Raw genomic sequence first — 19720 nt, forward strand, 5'->3', positions numbered from 1 at the left:
GGACACTTACCCGTGAAGAATGAAAAAGTAAGTGTGCCTGGACACTTACCCGTGAAGAATGAAGAAGTCAGTGATGCCTGGACCCTTACCCATGAAGAAAGAAGAAGTCAGTGTGCCTTGACCCTTACCCGTGAAGAATGAGGAAGTCAGTGTGCCTTGACCCTTACCCATGAAGAATGAAGTAGTCAGTGTGCCTTGACCCTTAACCGTGAAGAAAGAAGAAGTAAGTGTGCCTGGACACTTACCCGTGAAGAATGAAGAAGTAAGTGTGCCTGGACTCTTACCTGTGAAGAATGAAGAAGTCAGTGTGCCTGGACCCTTACCCATGAAGAATGAAGAAGTCAGTGTGCCTGGACCCTTACCCGTGAAGAAAGAAGAAGTCAGTGTGCCTGGACCCTTATCCATGAAGAATGAAGAAGTCAGTGTGCCTGGACTCCTACTCGTGAAGAATGAAAAAGTCAGTGTGCCTGGACCCTTACCCGTGAAGAAAGAAGAAGTCAGTGTGTCTGGACCCTTACCCATGAAGAAGTCAGTGTGCCTGGACCCTTACCCTTGAAGAAGTCAGTGTGCCTGGACCCCTACCCATGAAGAATGAAGAAGTAAGTGTGCCTGGACTCTTACCTGTGAAGAATGAAGAAGTCAGTGTGCCTGGACCCTTACCCATGAAGAATGAAGAAGTCAGTGTGCCTGGACCCTTACCCGTGAAGAAAGAAGAAGTCAGTGTGCCTGGACCCTTATCCATGAAGAATGAAGAAGTCAGTGTGCCTGGACTCCTACTCGTGAAGAATGAAAAAGTCAGTGTGCCTGGACCCTTACCCGTGAAGAAAGAAGAAGTCAGTGTGTCTGGACCCTTACCCATGAAGAAGTCAGTGTGCCTGGACCCTTACCCTTGAAGAAGTCAGTGTGCCTGGACCCCTACCCATGAAGAATGAAGAAGTCAGTGTGCCTGGACCCTTACCCATGAAGAATGAAGAAGTCAGTGTGTCTGGACCCTTACCCGTGAAGAATTAAGAAGTCAGTGTGCCTGGACCCTTACCCGTGAAGAATGAAGAAGTCAGTGTGCCTGGACCTTTCCCCATGAAGAAGAAAGTCAGTGTGCCTGGACCTTTACCCGTGAAGAATGAAGTAGTCAGTGTGCCTGGACCCTTACCCGTGAAGAATGAAGAAGTCAGTGTGTCTGGACGCCTACCCGTGAAGAATGAAGAAGTCAGTGTGCCTGGACCTGTACCCATGAAGAAGAAAGGCAGTGTGCCTGGACCTTTACCCGTGAAGAATGAAGTAGTCAGTGTGCCTGGATCCTTACCCGTGAAGATTGAAGAAGTCAGTATGCCTGGACCCTTACCCATGAAGAATGAAGAAGTCAGTGTGGCTGGACCCTTACCCATTGAGGTTCTGTGAAATCCTGTCTGGTCTCGTGAGGTCATGGTTCTGTCACGATTTTGGTGATGTTAAACCGTATTTAGTGAATGCGGCTAATATGGAGTGAATTCGTCATGTTAACTAGCGAGTTCATTACGTGTTCAGAGACTTCGTTTTCGAACATGGGTTCTATTTTGTTTGTGACTCCATTTTGTGTTGCCATCACGTAGGCCCGTGGGCCCGTGGAGGTAACCGAACGAACGAAGTCGCATGAGCTTCGCTGTTCATACACTTATTAACTAGGCCTTTTCTTGACTTTAAGGTGCATTGTAAGAAACTGGCCCCTCCATCTGAAACTGACCTCGCTAAGCCAATTTCCTTGGTTGATTGTTGTCTGAGATTACGAACCAAGGTTCAGGACATCGTTAACTTTTAGGTTCCTTACACATGCTTTATCTTGCTCGTTATCTGTCATTGTTTTCTTTCCTATGCTCTTTCATTATATGCATTGTGCTTTCAATTATGGGTTTGTCCGGCTTGTGGAGATTGGATTTGGGACATTCCTAATAATTAACTTGTGGGTTGGGGCAATGTAAACTGAGAGTTTCTGCTATGTGATACTTTGTTTGAAAATGTACCCTATTGGTTAGAATTTTGCGCAATGGGTGTGTACTCGTATTGTGAATTTTGGGATAAAAAGGGATGTCTTGCCTTACAAGAATTGAACAGTTTCTTGAGTTGTACACCGTGTTGTATTGCTGAGATTACTGTTACTAGCTGCAGCTAATAAATTTGGTCTCTGACGCCACCCAGAATTATTCGTGTCTCTGTATACCAAGACAGGGGAATCCGAAGACTTTGGGCGTGTACCTAGCGCCGCTGGGTTTAGAAACCTGGTTCTTCACCATGAAGAAGTCAGTGTGCCTGGACCCTTACCCATGAAGAATGAAGAAGTCAGTGATGCCTGGACCCTTACCCGTGAAGTATGTAGAAGTCTGTGTTCCTGGACCCTTACCCAGGAAGAAGGAAGTCAATGAGCCTGGACCCTTACCCGTGAAGAATGTAGAAGTCAGTGTGCCTGGACCCTTACCCATGAAGAAGGAAGTCAGTGCGCCTGGACCCTTACCCGTGAAGAATGAAGAAGTCGGTGTGCCTGGACCCCTACCCGTGAAGAATGAAGAAGTCCGTGTGCCTGGACCCTTACCCGTGAAGAATGAAGAAGTCAGTGTGCCTGGACCCTTACCCATGAAGAAGGAAGAAGTCAGTGTGGCTGGACCCTTACCCGTGAAGAATGAAGAAGTCAGTGTGCCTGGACCCTTACCCATGAAGAAGGAAGAAGTCCGTGTGCCTGGACCCTTACCCGTGAAGAATGAAGAAGTCAGTGTGCCTGGACCCTTACCCATGAAGAAGGAAGAAGTCAGTGTACCTGGACCCTTACCCGTGAAGAATGAAGAAGTCCGTGTGCCTTGACCCTTACCCTGAAGAATGAAGAAGTCAGTGTGCCTTGACCCTTACCCGTGAAGAATGAAGAAGTCAGTTTGCCTGGACCCTTACCCATGAAGAATGAAGACGTTCGTGTGCCTGGACCCTTATCCATGAAGAATGAAGAATTCCGTGTGCCTGGACTCTTACCCATGAAGAATGAAGAAGTCCGTGTGCTTGGACCCTTAACCTTGAACAATGAAGAAGTCAGTGTGCCTGGACCCTTACCCATGAAGAATGAAGAAGTCAGTGTGCCTGGAACCTTACCCATGGAGAATGAAGAAGTCAGTGATGTCTGGACCCTTACCTGCGAAGAATGAAGACGTCCGTGTGCCTGCACCCTTACCCGTGAAGAATGAAGAAGTCAGTGTGCCTGGACCCTTACCCGTGAAGAATGAAGAAGTCAGTGATGTCTGGACCCTTACCTGTGAAGAATGAAGACGTCCGTGTGCCTGGACATTTACCCATGAAGAATGAAGACGTCCGTGTGCCTGGACCCTTACCCTTGAACAATGAAGAAGCCAATGTGCCTGGACCCTTACCCGTAAAGAAGTCAGTGTGCCTGGACCCTTACCCGTGAAGAATGAACAAGTTAATGTGCCTGGACCCTTACCCATGAAAAATGAACATGTTAGTGTGCCTGGACCCTTACCCATGAAGAATGAAGAAGTCAGTGGGCCTGGACCCTTACCAGTGACTTGTGAAATAGTCTGTGGGCCTGGATCCTTACCCGTGACTTGTGAAGTGCCAGCTACAACGCACCAGTAATACACACTAGGAAGTTTGGAATACAACGACTGAACAAGGATAAGCTTCATGCAGTGTAAGAGGGAGTGAAGCAGAGATGGAGCTTGAAGGGATACAGATGATAAAACATATCTAAAACTGCTGAATCAAACATTTCTTCCAAGGAGACTGACACTTCCTCGCTGTTAGGTGGAGAAAATTGGATTAAAATGAGAAAAGTGTGAGGGGCATCACCTAGGAATCTTATTGTGTTTATTAATGAGTTTATAACAGGTTTACAAAAAGTGTATAAATACATATTCCAATGAATGACATACATTATAAGATTTACATGACTTCTAGTATTTAACAGCCCTAATATAAAGCCTCATACAAACATAAGCATGCGCACCCTTCCCTCACCCCCAGCTCACTCCTCTGCTGCGGACACAGACGTGGAAGGGCAGCGCCCTCTTAGATGTCTAATCTGATCCTGAGGCCCTTTGACCCTGCTCATGCACTGTTCAGTGCTGAGCATCTCACAAGCAGCACTGAAGAGGCTGCACATCTGGGCAAACAAATCAATTAGAGCTCACTGTCAAGCACTCATCACCTACAACACATATCTAACAAGCAGGCACCTTCAACTGATTAACAGATACCCTCCACAGCTAATATCGAACTCCAGGTGCTCGCTACACCAGTTAACTGGTACCCACCCTCCACAGCTAATATCGAACTCCAGGATGTTCGCGACACCAGTTAACTTGCACCCACGCTCCACAGCAAATATCGAACTCCAGGGTGCTCGCTGCACCAGTTAACTGGTACCCACCGTCCACAGCTAATATCGAACTCCAGGGTGCTCGCTACACCAGTTAACTGGTACCCACCCTCAACAGCTAATATCAAACTCCAGGGTGCTCACTACACCAGTTAACTGGTGCCTACCCTCCACAGCTCCTCCGTTACACCATATACCTTCCACAGCCCACATACAACAACCACAACCAAATCAACTAACACTGACTGCCAAACTCTAAATCCAGCACCAAGGAAGCCAACTAACTACCCAATGCATTACCCCAACCCCTATCCAGCACCAAGCAACACATCTCAATCAATGAATACATACCCAGAAGCCTTCTGCAGGGCATATCCACCACCAACCAAAGGGCCAACCAATGAATCAAATCTCTTACTGTTCACAGCCACTCACTGATACAACTCCAGGGAGACGGGACGTGTTCCTGCTACAAGTAGAGTTTCACCTCCAGCCAGGCCCTAATGTTCACATAGCTGGCCAGCCCACAAGATGTGTTCTGGAATGAAACTGCCCATCTCATCTTAGCAGGTGACTTTTATTACCTAAAATAAATGGTATATTCTGGTTCAAGTGGCCAGGATGACTGGGATACATGGGGGGAGAGCTGCCAGATGGCACTGGGCATGAAAGAAGGGACAGGAGAGGATCTCAGGAACAAAGGACATGGATCTGAGCAATAGAAAAGAGTGTCAGGTGAGGGTGAGCAGAGGTCCCCTCAGGACCGGATCTGGCACCCAGCTTCCTCTCCATAGTCTTCTGTTAATGAGGTGCCAGACTTTAACTTTAGCTGTCAGTGACCGTTGCCCAAATGGCCCGCGCAGTGAGCCCTCAACTGCGATGATGGGACAGAGCCTGCATTCGAGGGGGGCACAGGAGCCTGCTAGCCCATGCCACCCACATGGATGCATTACTGTCTACCCAAGACACACCACGCGCCAGAGAGGACAGAACTAAGGAGTATATTAGGATTGGAGAAATAAATGTGCGTTAATAGGAGCATGGAGTCGCTAAGGAGAGGAGGACCAGGAGCATGAGGGCAAGTGGGAGGTCTGCAGTGCAGGCCAGAGTGGACCGGGCGGAACTCAGTGGTGGCAAGTTCAGAGGTCTCTTGGCATTTTTGGATGTCTTGTTGATCCAGTGTGCATAGGAGGTGACCGTGGTACACATCGCGGACACAGGCACGCCTGGCAGAATATGCGACAAGGTGCCCACTTGAGACCACTTGGAGGTGATCCGGTCCTGGCACAGTATGGGGCTTCCTTCGAGGACCTGGAAGGCAAGGAGAGACAAAACCACCTCAGCCAAAAGTTCTATGTAGAACCCATCTAGCACCACTGGAGACATCGTTTACCACACATCCATTTCAACGTGGTACTATTACATAGCTTTTTCACTACGCAAGTCGTTATGTCGACTTGCACCGGAGGGCGCTGTAGACTAAGGAATAGTTTAAATTACTGTTTCCAACACCTTCCCTACTGTATGTAGACTGGAGTTGGAATAGTAATTCACACTATTCGTAAATCCAGCCACCCTCCAGCGCAAGTCGATGTAACGACTTGCGTTGTGAAAACAGCGATCTAACAGACCGCGTTGAAATGGCCCCTTTTCTTATCGTCATACATCCAGCACCACTTTCTAGTGGACTGCATCATGTATAGGTTGTGTGCTCAGACCTCACAGCGCTTTATTGAAGGGTCACACCACACACTGCTCCTTCTACCAAACCTCACAGCGCTTTACAGACAGACCACACCTCACAGCGTTTTACAGACAGGTCTCACCTCACTGCTCCTTCTACTATACCTCACAGGGCTTCTCACACAGGGTTACATATTACACACCTCTTTCTATCAGACCTCTCATTGCTTCTCACACAGGTTACACATTACACACCTCTTTCTATCAGACCTCTCATTGCTTCTCACACAGGTTACACATTACACACCTCTTTCTATCCGACCTCTTATTGATTCTCAGACAGGTTACACATTACACAACTCTTTCTATCAGACCTCTCATTGCTTCTCACACAGGTTACACATTACACACCTCTTTCTATCAGACATCTCATTGCTTCTCACACAGGTTACACATTACACACCTCTTTCTATCAGACCTCTTATTGATTCTCAGACAGGTTACATATTACACAACTCTTTCTATCAGACCTCTTATTGATTCTCAGACAGGTTACACATTACACACCTCTTTCTATCAGACCTCTCATTGCTTCTCACACAGGTTACACATTACACACCTCTTTCTGTCAGACCTCTCATTGCTTCTCACACAGGTTACACATTACACACCTCTTTCTATCAGACCTCTTATTGATTCTCAGACAGGTTACACATTACACACCTCTTTCTATCAGACCTCTCATTGCTTCTCACGCAGGTTACACATTACACACCTCTTTCTATCAGACCTCTCATTGCTTCTTACACAGGTTACACATTACACACCTCTTTCTATCAGACCTCTCATTGCTTCTCACACAGGTTACACATTACACACCTCTTTCTATCAGACCTCTCATTGCTTCTCACGCAGGTTACACATTACACACCTCTTTCTATCAGACCTCTCATTGCCTCTTACACAGGTTACACATTACACTCCTCTTTCTGTCAGACCTCTCATTGCTTCTCAGACAGGTTACACATTACACAACTCTTTCTATCAGACCTCTCATTGCTTCTCACGCAGGTTACACATTACACACCTCTTTCTATCAGACCTCTCATTGCTTCTCACACAGGTTACACATTACACACCTCTTTCTATCAGACCTCTTATTGATTCTCAGACAGGTTACACATTACACACCTCTTTCTATCAGACCGCTCATTGCTTCTCAGACAGGTTACACATTACACACCTCTTTCTGTCAGACCTTTCATTGCTTCTGACACAGGTTACACATTACACACCTCTTTCTATCAGACCTCTTATTGATTCTCAGACAGGTTACACATTACACACCTCTTTCTATCAGACCTCTCATTGCTTCTCACGCAGGTTACACATGCATACATCTTTCTATCAGACCTCTCATTGCTTCTTACACAGGTTACACATTACACACCTCTTTCTATCAGACCTCTCATTGCTTCTCACACAGGTTACACATTACACACCTCTTTCTATCAGACCTCTCATTGCTTCTCACGCAGGTTACACATTACACACCTCTTTCTATCAGACCTCTCATTGCTTCTTACACAGGTTACACATTACACTCCTCTTTCTGTCAGACCTCTCATTGCTTCTCACACAGGTTACACATTACACACCTGTTACATCCTGCACTGTATATCTTTCCGTCTATTACTTCCCCTTTAATGGCATGAGCCTTTCTTCATGGTGTTCTGGTTCTCAGAACTTTCCTAGTGATGCATTCTGCATCTTAATGTCAGTTGTACTTGGACTTGAAGCTGTCTACATGATGCTGTGCTGCTGAATAAATCTACTTAAAATTTTAATCTGTTCCCTGGATTATTACAAATTTTGGCGACGAGGACTCCAGCCATCTACAGCACAGGAGCGGAGTGAACCCTATTTTGTCTCTTCTGGAACTATTTTAAGACTTTTATGCTGCTTTTTCCTTCCTTCCGTTTAAGAAAAGTGGAATTTTGGATCTGTGCTCTTTTGGATTTATTTCTCTATTTTCCTCACTTCCTGAGAGCATTTCCCCGTGTTTTTACTGCAATTTTCTTTGTTTTTGGACTTGTGCATCTTTCAAGTCTTCCACTGGCTCAGCGCGTTAGGCTTGCTGCCTGGATACCATTACGCGGAGCTGTGGAATTCCCTCTCAGATGCAAGCATTCTGACTTGTTGCCTAGATACGTAGACGCCGAGCTCAACAAACGGAGCGTCAACACGTCAGCGCTTTAATTTGAAACAAGCTGCAAGACGTCAACGCTGCCCAGCAACCGAGCTTTGTTTTGAACGCGTCATCTCCTGGCAACGCGTGTCTATTTCTACGCGTCATCTCCTGCAACGCGTTTCTTCACAATACACGCAGCGTGAGTAGCGTCTCACGTAACGCTGCGTGCAACGTGCCGCCATTTTGTTTCTTCTGGCATTTCGTCTCCTAGCAACGCTTGCGCTAGTTCCGACCTTCCGATTTAAAACAAATAAACTACGCTTTGCTTGCAATCACTGCTGCATCTTCCGACCTTCCGATTTAAAACAAATAAACTACGCTTTGCTGGCAATCACTGCTGCATGTTCTGATTTGCCCATTGTGAACGAAGGGACATACTTCTGGCTGACAATTACTGCTGTGTGGTATTTACAGTGTTTCCTTCAACAACAATTTATTTTGTTTATTTTGGTACTTTGTTATTATCATTTGCAAGATCTCAACGTCTATTAACTCTGTATTTCCTTACGCTTTCCTTTTGTTTTACAGTGTGTTTTCTATGATATAGTACAATGTTTTCATGATACCATTCTACATATATATTTCAGTACATCCCATAATTTTAATTGTTACTATTACATACTTTTACTGTCATTGAGTTAATTAATATGCAATTTGATCCTCTTGCAAAATTTCTACAAGTTAAGGGTGATCCTCCCTTGCCTTGGGCAAGATGGAAAGAAGAGTTCTTCAATTATATGAAGGCTATTGATGGAGAGCGAATGGGTGCAGAGAGAAAAAAAAGTATTTTGTTACATTGTTTGGGCTCAGAAGGGCAAGAAATTTTTAGAACTTTGCCTCTTATTGTGCTACCTTCTGGAAGTGGTGATAATCTTAATGTTTACTCTGAAGCACTTGCTAGGCTAGAAAAAAGATTTAAACCTACTGCTAATATTGCCCTTAATCGTTTCAAATTTTATACCAGGGCACAGAAACAGGATGAATCGTTTGATGAATTTCTCACTGCCCTGAGAGCGTTAACTTTACGCTGTAATTTTGGTACAATGGCCGATGAAATGATACGTGACCAAATTATTGTTCACGTCAAAAACAAAAAAGTCCAAGATAAATTATGGTGTTTAGGTGACCCTACCCTGGAGGAGAGTATCGCTATTGCTAAGTCTACAGAGATGTCTGAAAAATGGATGAATATTGTAGAGAAACAAAGTACTAATACTAGTAAAAGTAGTGTTGAGGAAGAAGTATGCCTTGTTAAGCCCAAAAATGAAGGAAGAAATTTTACTGCTACACAATTGAGTAAAAAGAATGTGTCAAATAGTAATTTCAGGAAACCTGATTTTAACAGCAATTCAGTTTCTTGTTTCAGATGTGGAAACAGATCACATATTGCTTCTTTCCAAGGTTGTCCTGCTCTTAATAGAACCTGTAATATATGTGGCAAAATGGGACACTTTGGGAATGTATGTAGAGAAAAACGTTTCAATACTCAAGGGCGAGCGGGGCATCCATGTCCCATTTCCAATTTTCCTACTCCTGCAAAAGTTTCTTCTGTTAATGATGCTGAAACCTCTACACAAGAACTCAATAGAGGCTATGTTGTCTCTATCATTCAAAGTGGTACTGTTGTTTCAATTAGTAAGAAATCACCTAAGTGTATGTTTAACATTTGGGGAATTGAGGTCGAATTGATGGTGGATTCTGGATCCCCATGGACCATTATTACAAAGCAATATTTTGATGAGAAGTTACAGAATGTATGTGATTTGTCTAAGTTACAACCATCTGATATTCTAGCAGAAAGTTTTAATGGAGGCAATATTTCCATTGAAGGATTTTTGTGTGTTCCTCTAACTTTCAGGGGTAGATTAGCTCACATCAAACTATACATTGCTATCAAGGGTGTAAATGTTCTAGGGTGGCAAGATCAGTGGGAACTTGGCATCAAGTTGAATCCACGAGCCAAGGATCCTATTGAGCTTTGTAGCGACCAAGAGATGGTTAACACCATTAGTGATGGGGGAGAGGAAGTCACTTCATTGTGGAGCAGTAAATTTGACAAAGTATTTTGTGATCAACTGGGAAAGTTGAAAGGGTTTGCACACAAAATAGTGCTAAAAGATGGAGCTATTCCGGTTAAACAGAAATTAAGAGGTGTACCTCTCAATGTCAGGTCTGAGTTAAAAGATATGCTGGATGACTTATTAAAAGATGACATAATCGAACCCATAGAGTCTTCAGAATGGGTTTCGCCCATAGTTCTTGTACGTAAACCGGATCAAAAGTTGAGAGTCTGTATTGATTTGAGGGCTCTTAATTCGAATATTGTCATAGATTGCCATCCGCTCCCAAATATTAATGAACTTGTTTCTTTATTCGATGGTGCGCAGATCTTTTCTACTTTAGATTTAAGGTCAGCGTACCACCAAATAGAGTTGACGGAAGAATCTAAAAAATTCACTGCCTTTATTACTCCCATGGGTCTCTTCCAATACAGGAGAATGCCATTTGGATTGGCTTCAGCTGCTTCTGTATTGCAGCGCGTAATGTTTCAGATATTCAGGGATCTTGATTCTTTCGTTAAGTGTTTTCAAGATGACATTCTGATTTTTTCTAAAAATGTTGTTGAACATTCTGTACATCTTGATGAGGTATGTTCCAGATTGCAAAGCCATGGTCTTACCCTTAAAGCACATAAATGCAATCTGTTTAAGAAGTCAGTAGAGTATTTGGGGCATACCCTTTCAGGGGAATGTTTGATTCCAAAGAAATCTAATGTTGAGGCAATTCTCAATGCCCCGGCTCCTAATAATAAGGAACAGCTTTTGTCTTTTTCGGGAATGTGCGAGTACTACAGCAAATTTGTTGCTAACTTTGCCACTAAAATGGAGCCTTTAAGGAAGCTGTTGAGGCAGAAGAATGAGTTTGTTTGGACCACAGAGCAAGAAAAGGCTTTTACTGAGATAAAAAAAGATATTGTAAATTCACCAACTTTAGGACCTTTTAGGATGGGCAAAGAGTGTATTATCACTACGGATGCGAGTTTATATGGTTTGGGGTGTGTGTTGTCTCAGACAGATGGTGTGTCAGAGTGGAATGTTGCTTTCTCATCTAGGACCTTGAGTGAAACAGAACGCAGGTATGCAGTTATCGAGCGAGAGCTACTGTCATGTGTGTGGGCAATTGAACACTATAGGATCTACATTTGGGGAAGCAAGTTCATATTAAGAACTGATCACAAGCCCCTTGTTCATATTCTATCAGTGGGAGGAGGATGGAACTCGACAGCGAGAATTGCACGGTTAACATCAAGACTACAGGAATATAGTTTCACAGTAGAATATATACCAGGAAAGAAAAATGTCACAGCTGATTGTCTACCACGCCTTCCATGTCTTAGTGTAGTTGATGGTATCTCTGGGTGTAAGGATGTTGATTTTGTTTCTGGATTGCAGGATTTTGTTGATACTCAGTATCAAGATATTACTGAACAATTTTGGCTCAAGTGTCAGGAGAAGGATGATAGGCTGAATACTTTAAGGAAATATTTGTTGGAAGGTTGGCCCAACAAAGCCAATGTCAGAGAGGATATTGTGCCATTTTTTAATGTTGCTGATGAGTTGTTTTGTGAAGGGAACTTAGTTTTTAAAGGTGACAAGTGTGTCCCACCTGTTGGAGTTCAGGACCTGATACTCAAGTTAGCACACAAGACCCATCCGGGAATTTCTGCTATGAAGCGGCTTATTAGATTGAACTTTTGGTGGCCGGGTTTGGACAGGTTCGTGGATCGTGTGGTTAGAGAATGCAGTGAGTGTTGTGACATAGATAAAATGTTGAAAGTCTTTGTTCCTCCTCTTAAATCAGTAGTGTGGCCTGAATTTCCGTGGGAAAAAATTGCCTTTGACATTTCTGGTCCGTTCAACATTTTACCTGAGTCTTCTCGTTTTGCTCTGGTGATTATTGATTACCATTCCAAATGGCCAGAGGTAAAGTTTGTATCAAAGGTTACTTCTGAGGTCATTATTATGTTTTTTCAGGAAGTGTTTTCTAGAGAGGGTTGTCCTTCTGTTTTGGTGTCAGACAACGGAGTTCAACTGGTCTCGTCAGAGATGCAGTCATTTTTACAGTCCTGTAATATCAAACATGTCAGAACTTCTCTCTATGAACCGCACGAGAATGGTCAGGTTGAGTGATTCAATCGTGTGTTAAAAAACTTTGTTGTTGATTCCATCAAGGAAAAGGGTAACTGGTTGAATGCTCTCAGAGAGAAACTTTGGAACTACCGTATAACTACCCACACCACCACTGAAGTTAGTCCATTCAAATTACTTAAGGGAAGAGATCCAGCATTTGTCATCTGTCCTTGGTGGTTCAAGGAGAAGTGTAAGGGTTTTGGTGAAGATAGTGTGGATGTTAAGATTCTTGCGGACAGAGTTTCTTGTAAACAAAAGAAATCGGCTGAATGGTATAACAAGAGGTGGAAAGTAAGAGAGCATGGTTTGGCTGTTGGTGATTGGGTCAAGATTATGAAACCTTCTTTTGTTAGCAAGGGCATGAGCAAGTATGGCAGACCTATTCAGATCAAAAATGTTTTTAATAACTCTGTTATCACGCAAGAGGGAAAGGTCTGGAATGTAAGCAAAGTTGCAAAGTGCCCTGTCCAATATGTTGTGAATACTCATGATGTGAATACCCATCTTGGTTCTCATAATTGTTACAATTCCGCACCAGGTCTGTGTTCTAGGCTTCCTCCTGACACTATTGCCTCTAGGATCAAGGAGGATTCCCGCATTCTTAAGAAACCCATGTCTTTACGGGACTATGTATAATATATTGCTTTTGTTGTCTTTATGATTTTGTACATATGTTTTATTCCTTGTTTTCTTTTAGGGGGGAGATGTGTTACATCCTGCACTGTATATCTTTCCTTCTATTACTTCCCCTTTAATGGCATGAGCCTTTCTTCATGGTGTTCTGGTTCTCAGAACTTTCCTAGTGATGCATTCTGCATCTTAATGTCAGTTGTACTTGGACTTGAAGCTGTCTACATGATGCTGTGCTGCTGAATAAATCTACTTAAAATTTTAATCTTTTCCCTGGATTATTACAACACCTCTTTCCGTCAGACCTCTCATTGCTTCTCACACAGGTTACACATTACACACCTCTTTCTATCAGACCTCTCATTGCTTCTCACGCAGGTTACACATTACACACCTCTTTCTATCAGACCTCTCATTGCTTCTCACACAAGTTACACATTACACAACTATTTCTATCAGACCTCTCATTGCTTCTCACACAGGTTACACATTACACACCTCTTTCTATCAGACCTCTCATTGCTTCTCACACCGGTTACACATTACACACCTCTTTTTATCAGACCTCTCATTGCTTCTCACACAGGTTACACATTACACACCTCTTTCTATCAGACCTCTCATTGCTTCTCACACAGGTTACACATTACACACCTCTTTCTATCAGACCTCTCATTGCTTCTCACACAGGTTACACATTACACACCTCTTTCTATCAGACCTCTCATTGCTTCTCACGCAGGTTACACATTACACACCTCTTTGTATCAGACCTCTCATTGCTTCTCACGCAGGTTACAAATTACACACCTCTTTCTATCAGACCTCTCATTGCTTCTCACACAGGTTACACATTACACACCTCTTTCTATCAGACCTCTCATTGCTTCTCACGCAGGTTACACATTACACACCTCTTTCTATCAGACCTCTCATTGCTTCTCACGCCGGTTACACATTACACACCTCTTTCTATCAGACCTCTCATTGATTCTCACATAGGTTACACATTACACAACTATTTCTATCAGACCTCTCATTGCTTCTCACACAGGTTACACATTACACACCTCTTTCTATCAGACCTCTCATTGCTTCACGCACAGGTTACACATTACACACCTCTTTTTATCAGACCTCTCATTGCTTCTCACACAGGTTACACATTACACACCTTTTTCTATCAGACCTCTCATTGCTTCTCACACAGGTTACACATTACACACCTCTTTCTATCAGACCTCTCATTGCTTCTCACACAGGTTACACATTACACACCTCTTTCTATCAGACCTCTCATTGCTTCTCACACAGGTTACACATTACACACCTCTTTCTATCAGACCTCTCATTGCTTCTCACACAGGTTACACATTACACACCTCTTTCTATCAGACCTCTCATTGCTTCTCACACAGGTTACACATTACATACCTCTTTCTATCAGACCTCTCATTGCTTCTCACGCAGGTTACACATTACACACCTCTTTCTATCAGACCTCTCATTGCTTCTCACGCAGAATACACATTACACAACTCTTTCTATCAGACCTCTCATCTCTTCTCACGCAGGTTACACATTACACACCTCTTTCTATCAGACCTCTCATCGCTTCTCACACAGGTTACACATTACACACCTCTTTCTATCAGACCTCTCATTGCTTCTCACACAGGTTACACATTACACACCTCTTTCTATCAGACCTCTCATTGCTTCTCACGCAGGTTACACATTACACACCTCTTTCTATCAGACCTCTCATTGCTTCTTACACAGGTTACACATTACACTCCTCTTTCTGTCAGACCTCTCATTGCTTCTCAGACAGGTTACACATTACACAACTCTTTCTATCAGACCTCTCATTGCTTCTTACACAGGTTACACATTACACTCCTCTTTCAATCAGACCTCTCATTGCTTCTCGCAGGTTACACATTACACACCTCTTTCTATCAGACCTCTCATTGCTTCTCAGACAGGTTACACATTACACACCTCTTTCCATCAGACCTCTCATTGCTTCTCCCACGTTACACATTACACTCCTCTTTCTGTCAGACCTCTCATTGCTTCTCACACAGGTTACACATTACACACCTCTTTCTATCAGACCTCTCATTGCTTCTCACATAGGTTACGCATTACACACCTCTTTCTATCAGACCTCTTATTGATTCTCAGACAGGTTACACATTACACAACTCTTTCTATCAGACCTCTCATTGCTTCTCACGCAGGTTACACATTACACTCCTCTTTCAATCAGACCTCTCATTGCTTCTCACAGGTTACACATTACACACCTCTTTCTATCAGACCTCTCATTGCTTCTCAGACAGGTTACACATTACACACCTCTTTCCATCAGACCTCTCATTGCTTCTCCCAGGTTACACATTACACACCTCTTTCTATCAGACCTCTCATTGCTTCTCACACAGGTTACACATATTAATCCATCTGACCTGACAGCTCTTTACAGACAGGCCACACATTATGCCACAGGGCAACTTAAAAGTGCTGAACAGTAGGGGGGAATTTGATAGGGAAAGGAGAGGAAGGAGAAATGCAAGGAACCACAGCCAAAGGGCAGTAGCAATGTAAGTGGGGTTGGGTTGGATTCACAGCCCCAGCAGAACATTCCAGAACCAGAAAGGGATGATAGAAGGAGAGCAACCCTCACAAGAGAAGGAGGAGCCAGAAGCAAGGGAGGAGAGGAAACAAATAATCTTCTTTTAAGCACCTCCTACCAGACTTCACAGCGCTTGACAAACTGGACCATCATGCTGCAACAATGCCTACCTTGGCCAGCTGGATTCCGGGGCTGGGCTCGGTGATGCAGAAGGAGGTCTGGTTCTGCACTGAGGGCTCCTGGGGGCAGTGGGTAGCACTTTGCACGTTAAGGTCAGTTTCAGCCACATCCACCTCCCCTGTCTCAGACTCGTCATCAACTGGTGAAGAACATAGGTTTGGGTTAGACAGGTAGGCTCTGGGCAAAACGAGTTTATCCTATTGTACGTTACATAAATGCTAATCATGGGCTTGCATTTCTTTGTTAAAATATATTTGGTAAAGTATGAATCCATAAGGAAAATAGTCTGGTCCAGCCCTCTGGGGCACTTCACAAAAATATTTACAAGTGGGTGTAATTTTACTCCTCTAGTAGGACTTCGAGGCCTCCTAAGTGCCTCAGCCAGCCTCGCTCTAATGGGCTGAGCTCTCGGGGAATGGTGTGCAGAACTATGCATGTGTAGTCCTGTATGCTGGGAGTAAATGTGGGAGGTGGGAAACATCTACAACAAGTGGGAGGAGGAAGTGAAAATCAAGGTGGGCCACAGGAAGGGACATCAAAATACAACACTACACCCACCAAGTGGTGATATTAGTTGCAGTTCACAAAAGTTACCCCCACATCCACTCCAGTAGTAATGCAGCCTAAACCGGCGCAAATCTACTCCAACCAGCGGGTGGGGTAGTTCATACACCAGGCCACCCACAGGTACTAAAGATACTACAAGAGCATCAGACAGAAATCAGGGATGGCATGGAATAACACCACCAACAGAAAGACCCACACCTAAAAAGATAAAGAAACTACAGGAAACATTTTCATATATACGTTTAGACATTTCAGACCCCTATATGAATCAGACTATCTTGTTTTTAACATTTCTACAAAATAAGTAAACTTAATTAAAACATTTTAATGTAACTTTAGGCGCATATTATTGACATTGTTAAAATAGACTCATCAGATGCACTTACATAGAAAATTATAAAGATGCAAATTGTTGAAGAATTATAAATAAGAACATATGACTCATTTACATCTAACACTACTCTATGGACACAGAAAGACTTATTATAAAACTCTTTACGTCATGAAACACCCACAATGATACACATGACTGTAGCCAGTGTCTAGCTGCATTTGTTACAGCACAAGGGGAAGAGGGTGAGCTAGGGATGTGGGCTGTATATCTGTGTTCCCAGTAATGTTTGTTAGGTATGCATGTTTTTATCCGGTCATGCCCCATTCGCTACTTTCAACTCGCAGTTCAATAAATGTAGGCACAGATCTTTGTCTATGGTGTGTAAAACTAAACTCAGTGGAGTTACACCTCAATCGTGTCCTTTATTTGTTGAGTTTTGCGTGCTCCTTCAGTTTTGAGTTTCGCGTGTCCCTTGTACTTGAGTTTTGCGGGTCTCCTTTAGTTTTTAGTTTTGCGGGTCTCCTTCACTTTTGAGTTTTGTGTGTCTCCTTCAGTTTTGAGTTTTGCGTGTCTCCTTCAGTTTTGAGTTTTGCGTGTCTCCTGTATTTGAGTTTTGTGTGTCTCCTGTAGTTGAGTTTTGTGTGTCTCCTGTAGTTGAGTTTTGCATGTCTCCTTTAGTTGAGTTTTGCAGGTCTCCTTTAGTTGAGTTTTGCGGGTCTCCTGCCATTGAGTTTTGCGTGTCTCCTGCAGTAGAGTTTTGCGTGTCTCCTGCCATTGAGTTTTGTTTGTCTCCTGTAGTTGAGTTTTGTGTGTCTCCTGTAGTTGAGTTTTGCATGTCTCCTTTAGTTGAGTTTTGCGTGTCTCCTGTACTTGAGTTTTGTGTGTCTCCTGTAGTTGAGTTTCGTGTGTCTCCTGTAGTTGAGTTTTGCATGTCTCCTTTAGTTGAGTTTTGCATGTCTCCTGCAGTTGAGTTTTGCGTGTCTATTGTAGTTGAGTTTTGCGTGTCTCCTTCAGTTTTGAGATTTTGCGTGTCTCCTGTAGTTGAGCTTTGCGCTTCTCCTTCAGTTTTTAGTTTTGCTTGTCTCCTCAGTTGAGTTTTGCGTGTCTCCTGCAGTAGTTTTGCGGGTCTCCTGCCATTGAGTTTTGCGTGTCTCCTGCAGTAGAGTTTTGCGTGTCTCCTGCCATTGAGTTTTGCGTGTCTCCTGCAGTAGAGTTTTGCGTGTCTCCTGCCATTGAGCTTTGTGTGTCTCCTCAGTTGAGTTTTGAGTGTCTCCTGCAGTAGAGTTTTGCGTGTCTGCAGCTGTAGAGTTTTGCGTGTCTCCTGCCATTGAGTTTTGTGTGTCTCCTGCAGTAGAGTTTTACATGTCTCCTGCCATTGAGTTTTGTGTGTCTCCTGCAGTAGAGTTTTGCGTGTCACCTTCAGTTTTGAGTTTTGCATGTCTCCTTCAGTTTTGCGTATCTCCTCAGTTGAGTTTTGCGTGTCTCCTTCAGTTTTGAGTTTTGCGTGTCTTCTGTAGTTGAGTTTTGTGTGTCTCCTGCCATTGAGTTTTGCGTGTCTCCTGCAGTAGAGTTTTGCGTGTCTCCTTCTATTGAGTTTTGTGTGTCTCCTGCAGTAGAGTTTTGCGTGTCACCTTCAGTTTTGAGTTTTGCATGTCTCCTTCAGTTTTGCGTGTCTCCTCAGTTGAGTTTTGCGTGCCTCCTTCAGTTTTGAGTTTTGCGTGTCTTCTGTAGTTGAGTTTTGTGTGTCTCCTGCCATTGAGTTTTGCGTGTCTCCTGCAGTAGAGTTTTGCGTGTCTCCTTCCATTGAGTTTTGTGTGTCTCCTGCAGTAGAGTTTTGCGTGTCACCTTCAGTTTTGAGTTTTGCATGTCTCCTTCAGTTTTGCGTGTCTCCTCAGTTGAGTTTTGCTTGTCTCCTTCAGTTTTGAGTTTTGCGTGTCTTCTGTAGTTGAGTTTTGTGTGTCTCCTGCCATTGAGTTTTGTGTGTCTCCTGCAGTAGAGTTTTGCGTGTCACCTTCAGTTTTGAGTTTTGCGTGTCTCCTGCAGTTGATTTTTGCGTGTTTCGTGTAGGTGAGTTTTGCGTGTCACCTGCAGAAGGCGGAGACACAAACTCCTACAATCCTGTATAAATGTCCAGTTGGGATTTAAGAATTGCATCGAGGTAGAGAGTTACACCTTGATGGAAGTGTACATTTTCATTTGTGAAGATCCCCTCCTGTGAACTTACCTTTGTTAAGTGGATCCTGTATTTATTCTTTTTTGAACATGTGTAATGACAGATGGGGCAGAATCTTTCTCAATTCAATTTTAAATAAGCCTCACAGTAGTGGAGAATGGCTTTTTCCTTTTAAAGCGCCATAACAAAGATTCTGTAATGGAGCTCCAGGGGGTTACTGGGCCACCAGGGGCTCAGTCTGACGGAGCTGTGGTTTCACCTGTAGCCGTGAAGAGGAAGCCCCAGGGGGCTGAATAATTAATGAATTATCTGCTTAGTTCTGTCCCATGATTGTCTGTCTGGAGGGTCAGAGTTGACCTTCCCTCGCCTGCCAACCTCCAGCTCCCCAAGAGTTGTAGTTCAGGTCCAAGCCCTGCTCCTTCCCTCTAAGGCCACCCCTGGCTGCTGCAGTTGAGGCTCAGACCTGAGAACCTGTCTGGGTCCTGAATCCTCAGAGTCTATCTAACCCCTGGTATCTGGAGCCTCCCAGGGCCACAGAGCCTTTGAGATTTTGGGGGGCTTGTTTTATTCGTTAACCTTTGTGAAGTTGTAGCCGCGTACATTAAGCAGGATGAGGGACTTAAGTATAAATAAAGTGAAAGTCAAGAACCCGCTCTCTTCAGAGTCTCACACACGCCGGAGACCCTTTTTGAAGAGGCTCCCTGAACCCTCATGTTTGGC

The 19720-nt window shown here is 43.8% G+C and overlaps 1 protein-coding gene across 1 annotated transcript in view; it reads right to left on the reverse strand.

Moving 5' to 3' along the window:
- Positions 1–5380: 5380 nt before the first annotated feature.
- LOC147684297 (uncharacterized) overlaps positions 5381–19720 on the reverse strand; it is a 164405-nt gene continuing 150065 nt past the window's right edge. The window contains exons 15-16 of the mRNA XM_086942304.1: positions 15917–16065; positions 5381–5662 (exon numbers count right to left, since the gene is read on the reverse strand). Of these exons, the coding sequence (XP_086798430.1) occupies positions 5381–5662; positions 15917–16065 (431 nt within the window). The remainder of the gene's footprint in view (positions 5663–15916; positions 16066–19720) is intronic.

The sequence above is a fragment of the Lissotriton vulgaris genome, chromosome 10 (genome assembly GCF_964263255.1).
Source record: "Lissotriton vulgaris chromosome 10, aLisVul1.2, whole genome shotgun sequence".
In the NCBI taxonomy this organism is placed as follows: domain Eukaryota; kingdom Metazoa; phylum Chordata; class Amphibia; order Caudata; family Salamandridae; genus Lissotriton; species Lissotriton vulgaris.